Below are 20,524 nucleotides of genomic sequence, written 5' to 3'. Positions count from 1 at the left end.
GTCCATGGGTTTGCAAAGCCAGGCTGAACCTGGGACCAGAGTCAGGAAGGAGGTGGCTTGGGGTGAGCATCATTCCTGAAGCCAACAGAGAGGAAGTGCCTGCTCAGGGAGGGGAAAAGTGTTTGAACACGCTCTTTAGGTACCCTCCAAACCAAGAATTCACCTTAGAGGAGTAATTTAGGTTTGTAAGTCACAGAGGTGATGGCCAGGCTCCTTTGCTTCTTCCTTTAAATGTTTATAGTCCATCTGAAGAGTGGAGTTTCCTGGCCATCAGTGCAGGAGCTCAGAGGAAAAGAGGTTCACCTCACTGCCTGGACATCTCTCAGAGGATACAACTTCAAAGAAGTGCTGAGCTGCAGGGCAGGGCACATGGTCCTTACCTCACTGTAGCCACAGTCTTGCAGTGTTTACCATCCATTTTAGCTCTACAGCTTGGTATCCTTCCAGCAATGAGCAACGTAGGCACTGCTAATGCCACAGAAGGAAGCACGCCCTGTCCCCCCACTGCTCCCCACCGCAGGCACAAGCAGCCCACACAGCACTACCTCCCTGCCAGAATCAGCCCCTTCAAGTCCCACCAGAAGAAAACAAAAGGACACATCCTGGAGAGGTCACAGGAGGTTTTTCCTCAGCTCAAGCAGACTCAAAGATACCTCTGGCCTCACATCTGTTGACATAATTCAAGAATGCATTGCACCATTTTTCTAGCAAGGCCCATGGATTCAGTTTGGATCATTCAGATCTACTCCCAAAAAATAAATTACTGGTGTCAGTAGGAACAATGGGAGAGGCAGGACCAGACCCAGCACTCCTCAGCCCAGTGAGCAGCAACACCACAGCACTCCATCCCAGGAGAGGGACTTGACACACATGGTTGAGAAAAACACTTTATTTTCTATATCTTACCACATTAAGGACATGAGGGAAGGAAAGAGGAAGCAGACAGACAAATAAGCTTTTTTTTTCCCAACATAGAGGAGAAAAGGAAGCACATCTCTTTCCTTTCTGGCTTGCTTTCCTTCCTTTTGTCCCTCTCTCAAGAGGTGAAGGAGCAGAGATTAATGCATTCCATTTTCCAAGTTGTTTTTGTCCCTTAGGATATGTTGGTCCAGATAATTCTTGTCCATTTTGTGGACAGTTTGGAGACTGAAAGGTGAGCTGACCCCATGCCAGGGATGGGGCCTCATCTCTGCTTTGCTGGTGTAAATCTGGCTCAATTCAGCCATTACAGACAAACCAGACTCTAACACTGTGTTTCTATCGTGATTTTGCAAAATTCTTTTGGTAACACCTCTCAGTCAGGTTTAGGAAGCCAGGTTCCCTCTTTTTGTCTGGGAAACATTGAAGGTTATTTGGGATGGGGCTCTGAGCAACCTGACCTAGTTGAAGATCAGATAAAAGGGCACATAGCAATAGGAAAAACAGGAGGTGTGGTTTTAAGCCTTCAGAGGACAGGTTTAGATTAGATATTGGGAAGAAATTCTTTACTGTGAGGGCGGTGAGCACTGGAACAGGCTGCCCAGAGAAGCTGAGGCTGCCCCATCCCTGGGAGTGCTCAAGGCTGGGTTAGATGTGGTTCTGCACAACGTGGTCTAGTGGAAGGTGTCCCTGCCCATGGCAGTGGGGTTGGAACCAGATGGTCTTTAAGGTCTCTTCCAACCCCAACCATTCTATCATTCTAAGAAGATGTCCCTGCTCATTGCTGGAAGGTTGGGCTGAATGATCTCTAAAGTCACCTTCCAACACAAACTATTCTATGATTTGCCAAGGAGGTTATAGCCAGTCGCTTCAGCATCATCGTGCATCAGCCACTGCTACGATCATGGCCTGGAGCATGCCCAGGACTGGTTGTCCATGTGGGAAGAGGGAGAACCACTAAAGGACATCAGCCCATCCTCTGTTGCCACAATCAAAGTTACACCACACCCATCGAGGTCAGGGCTGGCCATGGTTAAACATTTCTCCGTGTCCTATGGACAGTTTAACACGAGATGACACGAGATGCTCCCTCCTTCCTGACAGAGTCTGCCCTGCTGCAAATCAGTACCAAGGAAAGACAGCTGAAAACCTGGGGCCTTCCAATTCTGCACGCAGCAGGAATGTTTCCCAGCCCTTCTTCTCAGCTAAGCAATTATAAAGTGGAACAAGCCTCTTTAGCTCAGTTTCTAAACTGAAAAGAACTTCTTAGTTCAAGTTGCTGGTTTTTTTTTCCTCTCTCCCCCAAGCAGGCTCACGAGGACATCCACTCATTTGATTTTGGCTCCAGCTCAGCAGCGTTCGGTAGTGACAACCATCAATCCTGCCAGACAGCCGATGGCACAGACTGCTCGGAGTGGGTGATCTCCGCTTTTTTTCTTTTTGCGGCTCCGCTGCAATTTGCGCGGCGGTTCGGCGCGGGCTGGCGGGCAGCCAGGCGCTCAGCATCCTCCTCCCACCCACAAAGGTGTCTCTGCAGAGCAAGGTGCCAAGACCGCGGCGTGAACCGTGCCAGTCCTGCAAATAGACACCGGAGCTGTTAATCCTACACACTGCTGTGTCGCAAAGTTCACCACTGACAGGAGGGGTTGGGGTTTTTTTTCCTCCTCCTCTCCCCCCCGCCAGCAGGTTCAGCCTGAGTAGTACTGAGCTTAAGTTTACGGATGGTTTGGTGCAACCCGGTTTTTGGCAGGAAAGGGGAAGGTTGCACCAGGCAGCGGCAATGTCCAGGTTCGGTTACTGTGAATATTGGGTTTCTGAGAGTTTCATTCTTTGTTCTTGAACTCATTCTTTCCATCCCAAGGGCCAGTGGAATGTAATCTCTCCAGATGCCAGCACCTCTTAGGAAATTGTAATATAGCAGCTATGCCTTGTAAGTGGCTTATTCATACATGGAGAAAATAATAGTAATATCCTTGGGGGATGGTTTTGAAACGGTGCACAGTGACACAATCCAAGGGACAGGTGGGATTTACTTCAGCTGAGGTCTGTCTCCAAAACCACTCATTTTCAAGAGGAGCAACAGAATCGGCATTTTGTCTTTTACTCTTAGTTTGTTTAAAGGCTTTTCTTTCTGTTTAAAACCATCAATGCTTCCTTCCTGGGGAGGGAGTCAATGCTTTTAGGGTTACTGTAAATAATCGGTCAGCTGAGCAAATTATCCTGTCCACTGACACTAACAGATTCCACGAGCTACCAGGAACTCGATCAGCCTTTTTTCCCTCTCCCTACTGTTATAATAAAACAAAGATTTGCCAAAAGACCCCCTCTGCAGCAAAGTAAAAGAAACTCCTTGTGGATAGCCATTCCAGGGAGCATTCTCAGAACTCTCATTGACCAACTCTGAATTAAGAGGTTTGTCAAAAAGAAAAGGCACACAAGAGAACAAGGGAGCCTGAAGAGCCAACTGACAGATTACCACACGACAAAGCTAAAAGGGAGCTCCAAACCCTGCCAGTGTGGCTGCCCACAGAGCCTGCCAAGAGCCAGATGCTGCCACAGGGATAATATCCTCCAGGGCTAGGGAGCCAGGCACTTCCCAGCCTTCTGAGCTGAGAACAAGGGGATGGTGGGGCAGCTGTGCACCCCAAGCCCATCATATCTACATGAAAAAGCCTTGAGAGAAATAGGCAGGTTTCTTCAGAAAATAAAAAGAAGAAAAACAAAACCCACCAGGGTATCTCCTTCTTACTCAGAAACTCCATGAGGACAAAAATAAATAAAAGCTGGGGGAGGAAAAAAATTGGAGTCCTTCTGGGTAGTGCCTTTCCTCCTTATGCAAAGCAAACTGCCACTGGCAGCAGGGGGAGAGCAAACAGGTCAGGCAGGGGAAGAAATGACACACAGCAAGGGAATAAGCAACACACTTCGCAGAATTAGGAACCAAACACACATATCCAGGAGCCCAGCACTCACCCTGCTCCAAGCAGACTTTTATTAGCAGCCAACCCCGACGGTCTGCTGAGATTCTGCCGAGAAAAGGGCGAGTTAACACAGACACATCGGCGTTAACATTACCCCTGAATGGAAGTAGCATAAACACAAAATATTTGTTTCGCTGCTACTGTGCAACATCTGTTCCCGATGTCTTACTCACTCAGCGCTCTCCCTCCCTCGGGGTTTCAAAGTACACAAGGAGGAGGGAGAGGCTCGCAGGTACTGACGCCGTGGTGCCCGCTCTGGTTGTGCAATACCAGAGCCCGCTCAGTTTTGCCTCTCGTGGGCAAAATTCTGCACCACTGAGCTGGAGTTTGTCCCCCTGCCTGGGCTGAGTCTCGCAGGATACAGCCAGCAACCCAGGCACTTTCTATTTTCTGCAATGTGATACCTCCACACGTGAGAATCTGCGGGGATGGCAAAGCTGGAGACTTTTAACTGAAAGGCTGCCAATCTAATACTTTCCTTAGCAGATCTCAAAGGGAAAAAAAAAATCAGACTTCAACCCAATTTTTGAAACCGACTGAATCAGTCAGCTTTTCTGCAGTGCCAGAAGCCAGCGATGCAGTAAGAGCTCTCACTACATCTATTTTCCTTCCTCAGAACCCTTGAACACCACACAGTTGTAAAAGCTAAGGGAGTTTGTGCCAGGTCATGATGTGGAGACAGGCTCTCCCAGGGAAACTCCTGGCTCTGACATTTTAGCAACAAGGCTTTTAGATATGTCAGCATGAGAGGAGAATTAAGAGATCCAGATATCATGACTGTGCATGAGATCATCCTGGGGGACAAATTCGGGGTTTGTAGTTACACTCCGGATACCTCCCCGCAGTCCCCTGTGCTCCATCAGCTGTGCACAGCCACAAGGCATACCCTGAAGACCCAGTAAACAGAGAAAAACACACACAAAAAGGCATGTTGTGAAAAGTCTTTTCCAAGATGGATCTCCTAAGTTTCCATATTCCAAAAGCAGTTGACATTTTTTGTTGAGTTTGAAATAAATGAAATGAAAAGCTAGAATTTCTGACTTGAGGGTGAGCACAAAGAACTTGCCAGAATGCTACTGGAGGCACAAAGAACACCACGAGGAAGTCACTGTGCTCATACCTAACATCAGAGCAGTGCTCAGTAAGTTTTGTCATCTTCTGATGTTTGAAAATACTGTAGAACAAAGTGTTGTCTGATCTTTTAAATTCTGGTTTTGCAAGCAGCAAGGCTTAAAAAAATCTGAGCCCAATAAAACAGGTGGCATTTTTTGTTGGAAGTCACGGGTGACTTTTTAGCCTAATTTTAGGGGAAAGAAACGTTTCTAATTCTGCTGATGGTGAGGAGTTAAATGCAGCTTTTGGAAGAATTGCAGCTTCTCTGCCCTGCTGGAATTTGGGGCTGCTGGGAGCCAGAGCACCCCAGTCCTGTTACAGCAGCAACAAGAAGCAGCAGCACTATCACCATGATTTTAGAGTTGGAGCCCTGTTCTTTGTTCAAAAAATTATCACACCTTTTGTGTTAATGTCTGCGCCCTCAGACTGTGACCTCCCCAAAACGATTCTCCTCCAGGGGGTGCAGAGCCTGGCTCTCTTCTCTCTCTCTTTGGACAAGTCTTGCCCTTGCAGGAGGGGATCCTTCCTGGGCAAGCACTGCTGTCCCAGGCTTTTTGCACTGAATAGCATCACTGACTTCATCTCCTTTCCTTCCCAAGCTTCAAAGAGGTCCAGACAAGACCTTATTAAGTGCTTGAGGCTGTACCAACTCTGGATACATGGAGCTGAATGGAATTCAGTGCTCCACTTTCATGGCATGGAAACTAGGATTGGATTTCAGCTGAGTGGCTCGGCACAGCTTCCTCAGACCTGCTCCACACATAAAGCAAAACTCCAACCCCTGGGTAAACTTGAGCTCAAGGAAAATTCTCACACTCCCTGAGAGGCACGGAGCCCAAAGCTTTTCTGCCAGGTGTAGGAGAAGAACCAGGAGACAAAGTGCTGCCCAGACCAAGGGATGACTGAGCAGGACTGATTAATCCTGCTTCACCCTTCCCAGCCCGAGGCAGAGCAGAGATACAGGCACCTGCAGCGCCAGGTCTCACAGACCAGGTGTTCATCTGCACTCCCCCAGCAGCCCCAGATCCTTTTCCCTCCAGCACTGAGTTTCTCCACCACACTCTTGGCAGCTGAAGCATTCAGATCTTACCAGGCCAAAGGCAGGGAGGACCCTCACATTCACTACCTCATTCACTTGCCAACACCACCACAGGCTACACAGCCCCACGCTGGTCCAGCCCCAGCCCAATCTGTCTCACAAGGTTAATAACCCCTGGTGTAACCTGGGCCCTGTCCCCCTTTTCCTGCTCTATCTGAATACCCTCGTTTTGAATTAATGCAAGAGAAATTACTTTCATTAGTAAGAGGCTAATGAGGTTATTTCTGAAGTCAGAACCAGATGATCAGTTTGAAGGGTCCAAGAAAGGGAAGGCAATCTCGCTTGGGGTTTCCCCTCTGCACCTCTAAAAATTTAAATTGTGTTCATTAAAAAGAGATCAAAATTCTACCTTAAGCAAAAGCCTAAGACAAGGCCCAGAAGAACACAGCCTACTGCTGGCCAAGCAGGGGCCAGTCCCTAAGAGAGTCCTGAAGAACAAATGCAGCCTTAACCTTGCACATTTTACTGAAGGCGCTTGTGCAGGCACTAACCCAGCAGCCTGTTTCTCATGCTGGCCACCTACAGACAGCAGCTTATGCCCTGGGGCCTCCTGGATCTTCCTGGCTGTGAAATATAACATCCAGGGGGCTTCAGAATGAACTCATTCTGCTGTTCAGTGCTTTGCCCAAGACTGCAGCCAGGTCTGGTTTATAAACTGGGTCAGTCCCCCACACAGACCATTTTTACATCTCAAGCATCACACTGACAGTAGAGCCTCCCTCTCTATCCACCCAAAAAGGTAAAACATCTGAGCATATGACCTGCACTAGATATTAGGGTTGGAAAAAAGGCTGTTCAGGGAGGTTCCTACCAGCAGGTTAGACACATATTCCTCAGGTAAAACTAACAGCAAGTTGCCCCTGAGCAGGAGCAGGACAGACCAGATCCCAGACAAGGTTTTTTCCACTCTTGTGCCAAGGATTTTGTGCATATCCTTTGACAGCAACATGGTGAAAGGGTTTGCTTACTGTCGCGGTTGGGGGGGGAGGTGAATTTTTCCAGGGAGATGTGGGCAGTCCAATCAGTGATCAGCTTTTCTGCTGGCACCTGGATTGGTCACTCGGAGGTTTGGACACGCCTCTGAGGACACAAAGAGTTAAAAGCAGGAGTCTGAGGGGCTCGGCCTCTTTTCAGATCCTGGTTTCAGCAGAGGGACGTGTGAGGCCTCCTTCCCCTGCCCGGCCACGAGGCTGGGTGGGGGAGGGGAAACACGTGGTTGGCTCAGGTAAGCCGGAGCCCCCGGGGGGGGGAGAAGAGAAGGGACAGAACTGGAACTGAGCTGCCCCGTCCAGGATGGAGGGGTGGAAAACTGTGGAAGTGCCTTCTGTGTGTGCTCACCCCCCTCCTCCCCCCCCAAACTCCGGGAGAAGGTGCTCAGCCACGTGGGGGGTTGCCGAGCCTGGGAGTGCCTCGCCTGCAGCACCCTGCCGAGAAGAAACTGTTAACCCTTGCTTGGCAGAAAGAAACTTTTCTTAGACATTGATTCTCATGACTGGTGGTTTTCGGAGAGAGGGAAGCGGCCTGGGACCGAGATGATAAAGCATGATTGGAAAGAACTCGATGGAAGGATGAGAGGAGTAGCCTTGGAGCTGGACTTTTCTTGCATAATGTCAGCCATGGACTGAACTTGAGTCTCTTTTGAACATAAACTGCATTTTTGGGTGGATGCAGCTGCCCCTTGCTTTTGCTACAGTGACTGGCACTTGAAGTGAGTAGCGAGCAGAGAAGAGAGGGGGAGGGTGAGGTGGCACCCTCTGCCCTCAGGGCAGACCTGCTCCTGGAACCCCGGCCCCTGGGTGAAAAGGGGGAGAGCTTGGCATGCAGCATCCTTAAAAAGCCCTGTATGCAGTTTTGGCCTATGAGACAGCGGTGAGAGCGCTGGACATAGGAAAAAGAGAGTGTCACCTTAGCAGACTTCTCCGGGCGGTGCTATGGGTGACATGGAAACACATAAGGGGTGGACCCGTGTTTTCTGAGGAACAGTCTGTGGTGCGAGAGAGACTCCTCTCTCCCTTGCTGAATTGAAGATTAGTTTGTTTTTGAGTGGTGATGGTTTGATCTAAAACCCAGGGGTTGGTCTGTGAAGAGTGATGGGTGGGGAGGTAGAAACTGGGAGAAGAAAATGTTCTAAGAAGTTTTTATTTCTGTCTCTGTGTGTGTTTAAGAGTATTTCTGTCCCTGTTCTTATGTAATTAATAAAGTTTTGGTGGGTTTTTTTTTGTTTTCAAGATTTAAGCCTGCTCTGCTCTGTTCCTGATCACATCCCACAGGAGTTGTTAGAGAAAAAACATATATTCATGGGTGCACTAACATCTGGCCAGTGTTAACCCATGACACTTACAAAACATTTTTAGAAACAAAACTGTTAGATGTATAAAAACCTCTCTGAGGAAATGATTAAAAGGAAAGCAGCTTCTTCTGACAACTGATTAGAGATCAGAAGGGTTGAAACCCTAGTCAATGTGACTACTCCTAGTCTACCCAAACGAAGACATTTTTATTTAATTTACAGAGCGAGGCAGAGAGCAGTCTCTGCTCCTCCAAATGTCACTGGTCCTCCATGAGCTAAAGACACCTTCCAGTAGATGAGAAATTTAATGTTCCTGGTCCTCTTTCAGTGCTCGTTGCCACAACCTATTGCACAGATGCAATGGATTTTTGAACACAAGATCTATTATGTTTCCTGCCAGAGGCTCAAATGCGTACAGGCATTGAAAACACGTTGCCAGGTAGTTACTTTTTATACTGACTCAGTATTTGCTGGCAGTCGCTGCCAAGCATTACTTGACTCTTACCAATAGGTTGGAAAGCCAGCACTGATAATGAAATCCTTCACAGTATCTGAAAGATCATCTTCCCCCCATCCCAGAGTAAAATTTGAGCGATTCTCACACTCAGACCTTCCCCAAGGCAAATTCTTACTCCGAGGAATTTGTGATACCCAAGGCAGAAGCGGCATCACCCTTTCTGTCCCCCTCCTGCCCCACACAGCATTTGTTCTGCAAAATCCTGCTGGTCAGGAGCTGTCTTACGGCCCCACAGGGGAATTCATCCCCTTATTGCCCCCACCACCCTGGAGAGCTTCACACACCGGTGCCGTTCAGTCCAAGCGCTCTCAGCACGACCTCTCACGAACGCGGCACCGTCTCCTTCCCACCTTGGCCAGCCGGGAAGCCCAGAACACCTCGAGCTGCGAGGGGAAGCTCTCCCCTCCCAAGGCAAAGCCGGCACTCGGTGCTTGCCCCCCGGGCCGAGCGGAGGCGGCTGCGGCTGACCCCGGCCCCGCTCGCAGACACGGTGGCAGATGTGCCGGGCTTCCCCACGGCCTCCCCCTTGCCTGGCAGATGCCGGCCTCTCTGGGAAAGCGCTAAATGGATTCTGCTGAATCACTGCAGCAGATGGTTCGTAACACCACCTGGATAGCACAGAAGAGAGAGGGAGATAAAGAAGGTTGGGGAACAGAGAGTACCTAGTGTGTGGGCTGAGCTATCCCCGGGGATAAGGAACCTGTGGATAAGGTCGGCATTTGAACTTTTGTTTTCCCAAATTCCTGTGTTATTAAGACTGAGAACACCAATTTTCTAGAAATTCTATCCTGGCAGCTACAACATATATTGTTTAAAACCTCCTTGAGAAAAGCCTTCCAAACCCACTGGGATGCTAGAGGCCACCCTTTGCCACTGGGAAGTGCTGGCAGCATTGCCTGCCCCAGGTTGCTTTGCTGGTGTGAGCATCATCCCTGCCTGCATCAAGCTCCTCTAGCTGGGGTAGGGCACAGAGGAGGCTGATGTGTTGGAAGCTAAAAAATATTAAGAAGGATTTAGAGAGGTTGTTGGATTTTTGTTGTTTGAACAGTTTTCTAGAGCCAGGTTGGCAAATACTTCAGTTTTCTGCAACAGATCATTTTGAAAGGACAGGGGAGCCAGCTGTGTACAAAAGTGAGCAGCTGTACGAAAGAGAACAACAAACAGGAAACAGGTAACAATAACCAATGTGTTTGCTCACTCTCCTCCTGTTAAACAGCTTTTTTTTTTTTTTTTTTTTTTTTTAATTGGGATGAAAAGAGCATGTCAGGAAGAGAGGAGGGCTACAGCACATTCACAGAGGGTGCCTGCTTGGAAAGCACTTGGCATCCCTGTGCAGTGTCATCCCACCTCTGAGAAGTCAGAACCTGGGATCCCTTGGTCTGATTGTTAGGAGACATCGCTGCACAAAGCTGCTCAACCTGCAGCACTTCCAGCTGGGTCTCCCCGGCACAAAACACCAAGTCATTGGAGACAGAGTGCTCTCCAGGCAGGCGGTCGCAGCTCCGCTCATGATTCCTCCTCCTCCTCCCAGGACAAGGCGTTTTCACACACCAACTGCACTGTGGGCTTGACTCCATTTCACTTGAGCCCAGCTTTGTCCTACATAGGCTGTTTTTGCTGGGTCACACCTGCCATTGATTCCCTCAGAAAACAGCTGCTGTTCCATGTTCTGCTGTTCACCTTGCTCAGCACAACGACGCAGAAAGACACTCGTGGGCAAGCGAAGCTCAGGGTGGCACGATCTGACCTCGAGCACAGTAGAAACTGGAAGGTGACAGTACTGCCAACCAGCTGGGCAAAAATAATAACCAAGACCCCACTACCCCAACTACTTTGCATGGGGGACCTCCCTCATCAAATTCATGCAAGAATTTAATCAATTCAAGCAGTAAGTAAGATCCATCCTCACAATGTGAAATCCAACAGCACCAGGGACACTCCTGTGGGTCAGCACGAACTCTCCTCATGCTTTGGAGGCACTTGGTCCAAACCCAGACCCATCACTAAGCCAGGAAAAAGCCATTTCTCTGTGGTCTTCAGCTGCACGGCAGCATTTGGTGACACGTGGCCAGACACACCCGGACAGCCACAGCCACCTCTGTGTCTATCAAGGCCAGACCACTTCCAGAAGGCACTTAGGACTTCAAAACAAAAGCTAAAAATAAACAAAACCATTTCCCAACACTCATCCCAAGGAGAACCAGGCTCTGCAAGGGCGGCACGAACCCAAGCTGCTGGCATGGGCACGGCTGACCCCTGCCAACCTAAGGAGCCCGTGACGTGCTGTAAGCCTGGAAGATGACAGCCTTGCAGCATGAGATTAGGACAGCAGATGCTCCTGGGAGGCCACCCCCTTTCCTGCAGGTCGCAGGATCACTCCCAACGTGGCCACGAGCAGGGAATCCTGCCTGGAGCAACCCCATTGCTTATTTGGTACATAAGGAGCCTGCACGCCCCCCTTCCCAGTATCCGCTTAGTGGCCTGGTTTCTTCTCAAAGCTTTTTATATTTCACATTCCTAAGATTTAATTATGTTATCAGAACAACAGGCATCGGGATTTGGAGTGCCAGAATTCACATTAGCAATTGCTATCAACAAAGAAAATGGGCACAGCATGCCCATGCCAGAGGAGATGTGGGCTGCTCTCCTCAATCTACTCACGGTTATTTATAGCCTGTTTGCAAGCCATCCACCTCCCAGGTTTAGCTTCAAGCTTGCTTCTTTCTGAGCACCCTCTCTCTCCAAGAAAAGCCTTTTACCTCCTCCTTCTCCAGCACCGCACTCAGATTCGGGCAAATTTATTTAATTTTTGGGGGGGCAAGGGCGAGATAAAACACCTTTGAATGTTCTTACACATATCCACAACAGCAGAAAAGACTGGAAACAGGAGTGCCACAAATATGCAGCTGTAGGGACACCAAACTCTAGGCAGTAGGAATTAAAAAAAAAACAAAACTAAAAAAAATTTTATATATTTATAGTTTTTAACACTTCACCACATTGCAGCAGATCACCACGTATCTTCAGCAGCTTTCAGCCCTCCCCACAGATGGGGATGCAGGCACAGGATCTCTAAGGAAGGACACATGCTTGAAGGCAAGAAATACCCACCTATTTTGAGATGATTGCGAAGAAACCGCTACGTGGTAGCAGGAGGGGAGCCATAGCTGTGCCTCCACACCAGCATTAACTACAACCTGCTCACCCTTTAAGCAGCACCACTTTGATGCAGTCCCATTCTGCCAGGATCCTTTGCTTCCAAATAATTGAGAAACACAAGACACGGTGCTCGTGGTAGGGCACCTCCCCACTGCTTACTGCCCTCCCCTGAGCAGCAGTCAGCACGGACAGCTCGTCCCTTCTTCCTCCCAGCCCCAGCTCCTGCTAAAATCAGCCCAAGGACTGAGGGAGGTGTTCAGAGGAGTGGGTCAGAGCTCAGCTGCCCAAGGCTGGGAGAGGTTCTGCCCTGGTGCCAGTTAATCAGCACCGTGCTGGATCAGCCTGAGGGTGCCGGGCTGTCCTCGCACGCCACGTCCCCCCGTCTGTGCTCACAGGTTTGTCACCCGGCCACCAGCATCACTCGGGGCAGGGCTGGCCCACAGCTCCCCCAGGACACCCAGGGCACACTGAGCCTCTTCAAACAGCCCAAAAACCCTGGCCAAAATGCAGAAGTGGTGCTGGGTTAGGTCCAGCCCGGTCACTAAGGAAATGCTCAGTCAGGCTCTGACTGAGACACGGCAGCTCCTTACATGCCTAAAATCCCAGATGGCCCTGAAAAAGAAAGAAGTTATTAGAGTATATAATAATAATTTCTTTTAAAAAAGCAGCAAATTATAAAATACTTGCAATTAATCATTATTAACACATAATAAAAAAATCCCAAACACCACACCCCTTCTGCTAAAAGGGGGAGGACGCTCAAGCTTACAATTCTAGCACGTTTTATTTCATGTAGATTTATAAAGACAACAATCCTAGTCACGATTGTCACATTGTACAGCACATACCAATACAGTTGCAAACAGAACTCCACGCAAAACTAAGCGCTAACAGTAGCCTGAATCACTCTTCCTGCGATTGTCTGATCTAGACTAACAGTATTACACTAACACCGAAGGAAAAATAGTTCACTATAAAACAGTGATAGAACATTTTTATAAAATATATTCCATTCCAATAGCTTCTCTACATACTGTATACTATAAAACTCTCCCACAAAAATTAGTGTCTTTAAATATACATATTTAATCTGAACTGCACCAAGATTAAAAACAATTAAAAATATCAATGATTTTTTTTTTACATTAACTTCACAGTATTTGTTTGTAGTAGAAGACAAATCCAGTGTTTAAAATGCAGAGCAGGACTGTTCCCTATGGAGACAGCAACTGCCCCACAGAGAAATAGTTTATGAAGAGACAAGCCTTAAGTGTGCCATGTTTCAGTACTTCTCCATAGAGCCATGAACCATTTTGAAAACATGCTCCGAGCTATTGCAACTTAAAAATAAGAGACACACAGAGAAACAGCCAAAAAAAAAAGTCACCTTAAGAACAAAAATAAGTGCAAACATTTCTTTACTTTAGAAATTCAAGCTATGAGTGGGAACACAAATATCAGACTATGAGAACAGTGTGTTCATGATGTAGTCAAGGATGAAAAAGTCTTTTTTTCTTATTAAAAAAAAACAAAAACAACTTTTGCCCCATATTCACTGCAGCACAGAGCATGCTCATAGCATCAGTTTAATGAATTATTTCTATACTAAGATCAGACAAAAACTTGTTTCAACTTTTCCCTGCTCCATACACTAATGATGTTCTTATGGCACATCCTATTTTCTGATCTTCTAAAAAAATTTAAAACAAACAGTAATTGAAGACTGAAATGCAAACAAAAGTGTCACAAGAATGCAAAATTAAGATTACCAGCTTCAGTAATGCTGACTCTACATTAAACTCTTTACATGTTGCTCAACATGCAAAACCCATTGTTATAAAATTTAAAGTGTAAATTAACTAATTTTGAAATAGATTAAAAGTAATAATTCCACTTCAAAAACAAAACCAAAAAAAAAATCTAATAAATACTATATCAAGTATCTTCAGGAGAAAAAAATAACTTAATTTTAGTAGAAAGAAAAATAACTTAATTTTACTAGATTTTGTTCAGTGCTATTTCCAATCACAGCAAAAATAAAAAAAAAAGAAAAAAAAAGAAAAAAACTGATTAAGTAGAATAAGACCACAGTACCAAAGCCACTTATGTTCAAGATACAGTACTCTCCCACAACTTTCATATGTAACAGGTTCAGCAAAAATATTTTACAGTTGAGAAATTAAAACTGAAAACAAATCCCAAAACTATAAATAAAAGCAAAATTTCACATTACATGTACATTCATAGTTTAAGAGATGAATAATAAGAGGCTGTAACAAGTATATCCTGATTTTGTTTAAAGAGGAAGTACTTAATTTAAAAAAAAAAAAAGTCAATCCCATATTATTTATGTAGGTAGTGCTCAGTTTTTGGACCAGAGGGGGAAAGGCATTGGGAAGTTTTTTCTTCATAAGATGCAATACAGTATTTTAAGCACAACTTTTAAAAATAACCTAACTCAGTGCTTTAAAATTCATTTTTAAACACACGCCTAAATTTCACCAAACAACTCCAGGAGTGTCAAGAAAGCTGGTGAAGCAATGCTAATGCAGCAGAAGGACATTCACACCCCTCAGATATTATTATTGTATTTCAGTCCCATGTACATGTACCTTGAATGGGTGATTTGACTGGAAGGGAACAAAGTGATATCCACCAACATGCACAGATCAAATGATGATCTAATAGGCAAGAAACTGCATCATCTGGAGTAAAACTGGCTATAGTTATAGGCAGCCTCAGTTTACAAACAAACAAACTGAAAAAAAATAAAATAAAATAAATTACCCCCAAAAACTTCCCCTGAAAAGGTGGGACTTGGAGCAAAAGTTAGGCCATGCTTTCCCTCCAGCAGTTCGTCTTCATGCTGCCTCTTGGGAACACCAGCAATTGCACACAATTTAGCTCAGAGGGGATCGCCAACTTCATAAAAAAATAAAAAATATATAATTTCATGCTGCTGGTTTTAGCATGGCAGCAAACCTTTCAGGCAAGACAGCAGGGCATCTCCTGATGCACAAGGCATGAGTTACCTTGAACTACAAAACCCCAGAAACCTGGCACCAGGAGGGGTATTTGGCCACTTTATAGCTGCTGTCCCCTCCAAGGGGGATGGGATCAGCCTCTGGATGTCGATATGGGAATGAAAATATTCACATATTATACAATTTTTCTGTATCTCTGAGCGTGCATCCTTCAACATTTCGGGAGTGAATATGCTGCAGACAGAAAGTGTTTTTCCATCCACATTTTCTGCTCAAAAGCAGCTTTTCAGCAGGTCAGCCCAGTGAGGAGGATGGGTGGGAAGGGAAATTTAAGTCAAGTCCCAAGGCTAAAAACTTCTCATTTAGATTTTAGGATCAACTGCAGAACTGCAGTATTAATGGAATAAAGAGAATAAAAAATGACCAGTGCCAAAGACACAGCCAGGAATCCTCAACCCCTTTAAAATTTGGGCCAATTCAATGTCTCATCTAGGTCTACAAAATAAAAGTACATCTGCCCACTCTGCGATGTGTGGACAGGTTTCTCTACAACAAAATGTATTCAGTTCATCTGAAGTTCATCTCTTCAGATGTTTCTCTGCAATACACAGAGGGCATTTGGGGAGCTTAATGGAAGCCAAAATTTTCTCCAGAATTTGCTGATAACCTTTTCTTAAAAAAGAAAAAAAAGAAAAAAAAAAAAAGAAAAACCAAACCAACAAAACCCTGACCACAAAGCAAGTACTTCCAGTGTGAAAACTGATGCTAAATCATTGCAGAATTACTTAAGATCATTTCACATTAATAATGTAACATGGGTGCACAAGAGAAGACCTAAAGGACTGCGCTAGGAAGGGAGAGGTGGAAGGATTGCATTAAAAGGCCTCTGGAGTGTATACCGCTGCATCTTTTAAAGATCATATACCTGAAGTGAATATCACCAAAACAAAATAAAGGAAAGGGAGGAGAAGAACAAAATTAAAATTCAGACGCTGCCTTTTTCTTTTTTCCTGTTTTGTTTTAAAAGGGTTGGGGGTGGTGTAGATATTAAAAAAAAACAAACAAACAAAACCGAAAGAACAAACAAACACAAAACCCAAAAGTCACCCATCTCAAACAACCAAGGACTTCACAAGGCCACAATGAAATTTGCGGATGTGTCTGTAGAGATCCCCGGACTGCGTGAAGCGTCTCTCGCACCACTTGCACCCGTGGGGTTTCTCCCTGGTGTGCACGACCGCGTGGCGGCTGAGGTTGTGCGAGTACTGGAAGCTCTTCCCGCACTGGCCGCAGGTGTAGGGCTTCTCCCCCGAGTGAGTCCTCTCGTGCCTCTTGAGCGTGTACATGCAGGAGAAAGTCTTTCCGCACAGGGTGCAAGTGGGCACCGACCCGTCGGGGGACAGGCGGGTGCGGGAGCCGTCCTTGTCGCGGAAGTGGGAGCTCAGGTGCAGCTGGAGGATGTGCGGGCTCGGGAACACCTTGCTACAGAGGGGACAAATGCAGATATGCCCAGGGGGCACGAGGACGCCCGAGGAGATGTCCGACGAGTCCATGTCGTCCTCGCTCTCGTCTCGCTCTTGATCTATATCCTCCTCTCGGGCGTGAGAGCTGCCATTCCCCGCGAACATGTGTCCTAACCCTGTCACTAGGCTTTTGGCTGAATTCCCAAAATGCTGACTCTCTGGACTCCTGGCTTCGCCGTCCTCCTGATCTGACAGCAAGTCTTGTTCATCTTTAACAAGTGGCTCGGTACCCTGCTGCTGGCTGTCGGAAGCCAGCTGTCCAAAGACATAGGAGGGGTGTAAGGAATCTCTCCCCGGCACGGGCTTGAAAGACAAATCCAGCGCGCAGTCCACATCACTCGAAGCCAGGGGATGGTTAACAGACCTTTGGGACAAAGGTCCTGTGGAACTATTGACATTAGCCTTTGTTTTTCCAGCTGCTGCGGCGCACGGTTCTGCCTCTGTCGGCACAGAGCTGACACTTATATGATCAGAGGACCAGGCGGGGTGACTGCTGACCTTTTCTTTGCCTGCTGCTCTCTCGTATTCTGCAACGCTGAATTTTTGTTTGTTTCCTGGGTCAAACTCGTGGACCAGGGGCACTCCAGCGTCTAGAAAATGCTCCGCTTTCTCCAAACTAGCCGCCTCATCATTAATCTTCTCTTCCGAACATAATTCTTTATCTTTCAACTTGCCCTTGCAGACTTTCACAATGTCATACATGTGAAGGTAGCTCGCCGCAGCCAGCACATCTTCCACTGGGAGACTGTTGAATTCCAGCTTCCCCTCGTACATGAATTCGAGCAGCAGGCTGAAGGCAGGGGCTGTGACAATGTCACTGTTCAGATGCACAATATCCCTTTTGTCTAACTGGTCCCTGTAGAAAAGATGGAAGTACATACTGCAAGAGGCAAGAACGGCTCTGTGAGCTCTGAATTGAGCTTCTCCAACTAAAACAGTACAGTCACACAGGAAGCCCTGGTGACGCTGCTGACTCAGACACTGCAGCAACTGGCGGCTATGGTCTGGAAACTCCATTCTTCCTTCATAACCTGTTCAAAACAGGAAAAACTTGAATGCTACTGTAAACTAAAGCCTCCTAGCAGCTGTAACAAACAGATCGGCTTTTTGGTAACCCAAGCCAAAGAAACAGCCTTGGAGATAACATTTACTGTTAATTGTCTGTAATAGTTTTATTAAGGGGGGGGAAGGAAAAAAAAAAAAACCACCAACACAACATGCTTCTCATCCTTTCGCACCTGCTCCGAACAGGAAAAACTTGATTGTAAGTAAACAAAAGCTAGTAAAGCAGCAGCCCCTCCAACCTTTGTTTCTCCCACTAAGCACTTTAATAAAATTAAGCAGAGGAAAGCGCGCACACACACCCCCGAAAGGGGAAAAAAGCATCAACTCCCAGGCTGTCTTCCCAGCAACGCTAACTTGGGGCATCTTTTAATAAAGCATATTCCCCGCGTCACGCACGCACACACACACACACACACACGCACATTTAAACTTTATCCTCAGTCGTTATGCACCGAATCACAACAAAACAGCGGCGGCTGGCGCTGGGGGAGCGGCGCCTCTGCGGGGAGGGGGGCGCGGGGCAGAGGGGGGAGAGGCCCCGGCCCCCGCAAGCGAACAGGGCGGGGGGGATAAAGGGGGGAGGAAAAAAAAAGTTTCCCTTGAAGTTATTCAAAGGCAAGGAGGAAAATCAGCGGCGGAAGGCCGGCGGGAGGGCAGGGCTGAGGCTGCAGCCGGCTGCGTGCCGCGGCCGGGCGCTTACCTTCCGCGGGGCGCGGCGGGGCCGGCCGCGGGCGCGGAGCCGGGCGGGCAGGAGGGAGCGCGGTGCGAGTGCGACCGAGGCGCGGCGGGCGGGAGGGAGGGGGAGAGAGAGAGAGGCAGGCGGGAGGGAGGAGGAGGGAGGGAAGGAGGAGTGCTCGGTTTGCTAATTACACCGCAAGCTGGAGAGTCAGCTGCTCTGACTTCACTGCGATGGAAATGCTACCTCCAGCTGTGCGCCTTTTAATGCCATATGTTACTCCAAATCTCGCTACCAGCCAACCACAGCTTGCTGCCTTTTAAAGTTCCAGCAGCCCCATTTATAGCCCGCGATTAAATCCCACAAACTTGCCCCGAGCCCGCCCCCCCCCCTCCCCGACACTCTCGCCACCACCGGCCCCCGGCCCGGACCCCACCTCCCGCCGGAAAGTTGCTCCCCGCAGCCCGCCGCGGTGACCTTCGCCGGTGCCCGGCTCCGCGCAGCCCCGGGGGGGCCGGCGGGGGGGAAGCGCCGCGGAGCCGCTTTTGGGATCTCCCCCCTTCACAGCCGCGCTCCCCAACTTTGCGGGGAGGACTTTCCCCCGCCGGGGTGTGGCGCGGCGGCGAGTTCCCCCCGCGTTTCCCCGCTCCGCGGCTCTCCCCGCGGTACTCACCGGCGGGCGGCGGCGGCGGCGCTCGGCGTCCGCATGTGCGCGGCGGCGGCGCGGGCGCTCCGCGGGCGCGGCGCGGGGCCGTGGCGGAGCAGGTTGTTCGCCGGCCGCTCTCGCGATACTTTCGCTGCGGCGCGCCGCGGGTGCGGGCGAGGGTGCGGTGGCGAGCGGCCGTGTCCCCGTCTGGAGCACACAATGGCCCCGCCGCCCCGGCCAGCCCCGCCGCCGCCGGCCGGTGCGCGCTGCCGGCTGCGCCCTCCCCCTCGCCGCCTCCTCCTCCTCCTCCTCCTGCTGCTGCCGCTGCCGCCCTCCCCTCCCGGCCGCTGCATTGGCAGCGCCGCCGTCCCGCTCCCAACTCCGCTGCGCCGCCGCGGACAGGGCGCGCCCGCCCGCCCGCTGCAGCCCGACGTGCCGCGGGGCCGGGGCAGCGCGGCCGCGGGGATGGGGCCAGGGGCGCGGCGCTCCCCCCCGCACACACACGCACCCACCCCCCTGTAGGGTTTATCCGTAGTTGCGCGCCAGCTGATAAATACCAAACGCCGACGGATTTTTCAAGATGACCTTTTCGATAGTTGATTTGAATTTTAAATTTTAATTAGCTGTAATCGCATCAAGAGTGAGCGCCCTGCGAGGCGGGGGGCGCGGGGTTCCCGCCGGGGTTCCCACCCAGGTCGGAGCCGAAGCCGCCGGGAAGCTGCGGCTGCCGGAGCCCCGGTGCTGCTCCGGCCCCGCTGGAAGCGGCCCGGGATGTCCCAGAGCCCCGGGCTGCGGCAGCGCCAGGAGGGGAGGCAGCGGCTGTGGACTGAGCCTCCGGTCGAGGTGGATGTTGAGGTGTTTGAGGGGTGAATATGAGAGTGCTGCTGGGTGAGGGGGAGCGGAGCACCGGGGGCACTTGAGAGTTCCCCTGTGAACGCCTTGCGTGGTGCCAACTGGAGTCTCCAGACTGTGCGTTAGCCTCCGACAAGTACAACAGGGAAACTCCTTTCCCTTTCCTTCCTCTAGGTTGCCTTGCCTAGGTTGTAATATCTGCAAAATAGCAACTTTATTATTACTATTATTATTAATCCATTTCCCCCACATTTTTCTACAATGGCAGCATTAGCACCTGAAAACATCAGTTTTAATTTGGATTTAATTAATTTAATTTGGATCTCTGATATATTAAGGCTCTTTGTCACAGGAGCTGGCGTCTGCATCACCAACACCACTTTCCTCCCACAAACCTCAACTGTTTAACTCCACTGGCAGTGAATACCAGGATATCTGGGTGGATTTGAGCATTAATGATTGTGTTGTCAAGAAGCCCTTCTCAGAGTGACAGTATTAGGCAATACTGTCAACTTTAAGGTTCAAACTGGAAAACTCCAGCCCACAATGTGGAGGTGCCCAGCTCCAGCGAAAGAGTTAAAGGTCCTGGGGTTAAATCTGTCACCATTCAGTAAAGCCGAGAGCTTTATCTATTTGTCCACCGTGGCAGACGGGACTGGGGAGCTCTGCCCTTTTAAAGACGGTGTCATCCTGCAGTCACA

At 48.9% G+C, this 20,524-nt stretch overlaps 1 protein-coding gene across 2 annotated transcripts; it reads right to left on the bottom strand.

The window, feature by feature from the left end:
- Positions 1-10,135: 10,135 nt before the first annotated feature.
- Positions 10,136-19,302, bottom strand: ZBTB42 (zinc finger and BTB domain containing 42). Of its 2 annotated transcripts, none has more exons than XM_063399479.1 (2): positions 18,999-19,302; positions 10,136-17,615 (listed from the first exon to the last, which is right to left on the bottom strand). In XM_063399479.1, exon 2 carries the CDS (start codon positions 17,599-17,601, stop codon positions 16,174-16,176), a length of 1,428 nt encoding a protein of 475 aa, XP_063255549.1. In that variant the 5' UTR covers positions 17,602-17,615; positions 18,999-19,302; the 3' UTR covers positions 10,136-16,173. The 2 variants fall into 2 exon arrangements, with proteins under 2 accessions (XP_063255549.1, XP_063255548.1); XM_063399478.1 differs by lacking the exon at positions 18,999-19,302 and adding an exon at positions 18,350-18,490.
- Positions 19,303-20,524: the final 1,222 nt, after the last annotated feature.

Source organism: Prinia subflava, chromosome 5 (assembly GCF_021018805.1).
Source record: "Prinia subflava isolate CZ2003 ecotype Zambia chromosome 5, Cam_Psub_1.2, whole genome shotgun sequence".
Classification (NCBI taxonomy): Eukaryota; Metazoa; Chordata; class Aves; order Passeriformes; family Cisticolidae; genus Prinia; species Prinia subflava.
Note: the sequence above shows the minus strand (reverse complement) of the source record. Positions and strands in the feature narration are given on the sequence as shown.

Coding starts and splice junctions, on each gene's coding strand:
- ZBTB42 (XM_063399479.1), bottom strand. CDS start 17,601: ATGGAGTTTCCAGACCATAGCCGCCAGTTGCTGCAGTGTCTGAGTCAG.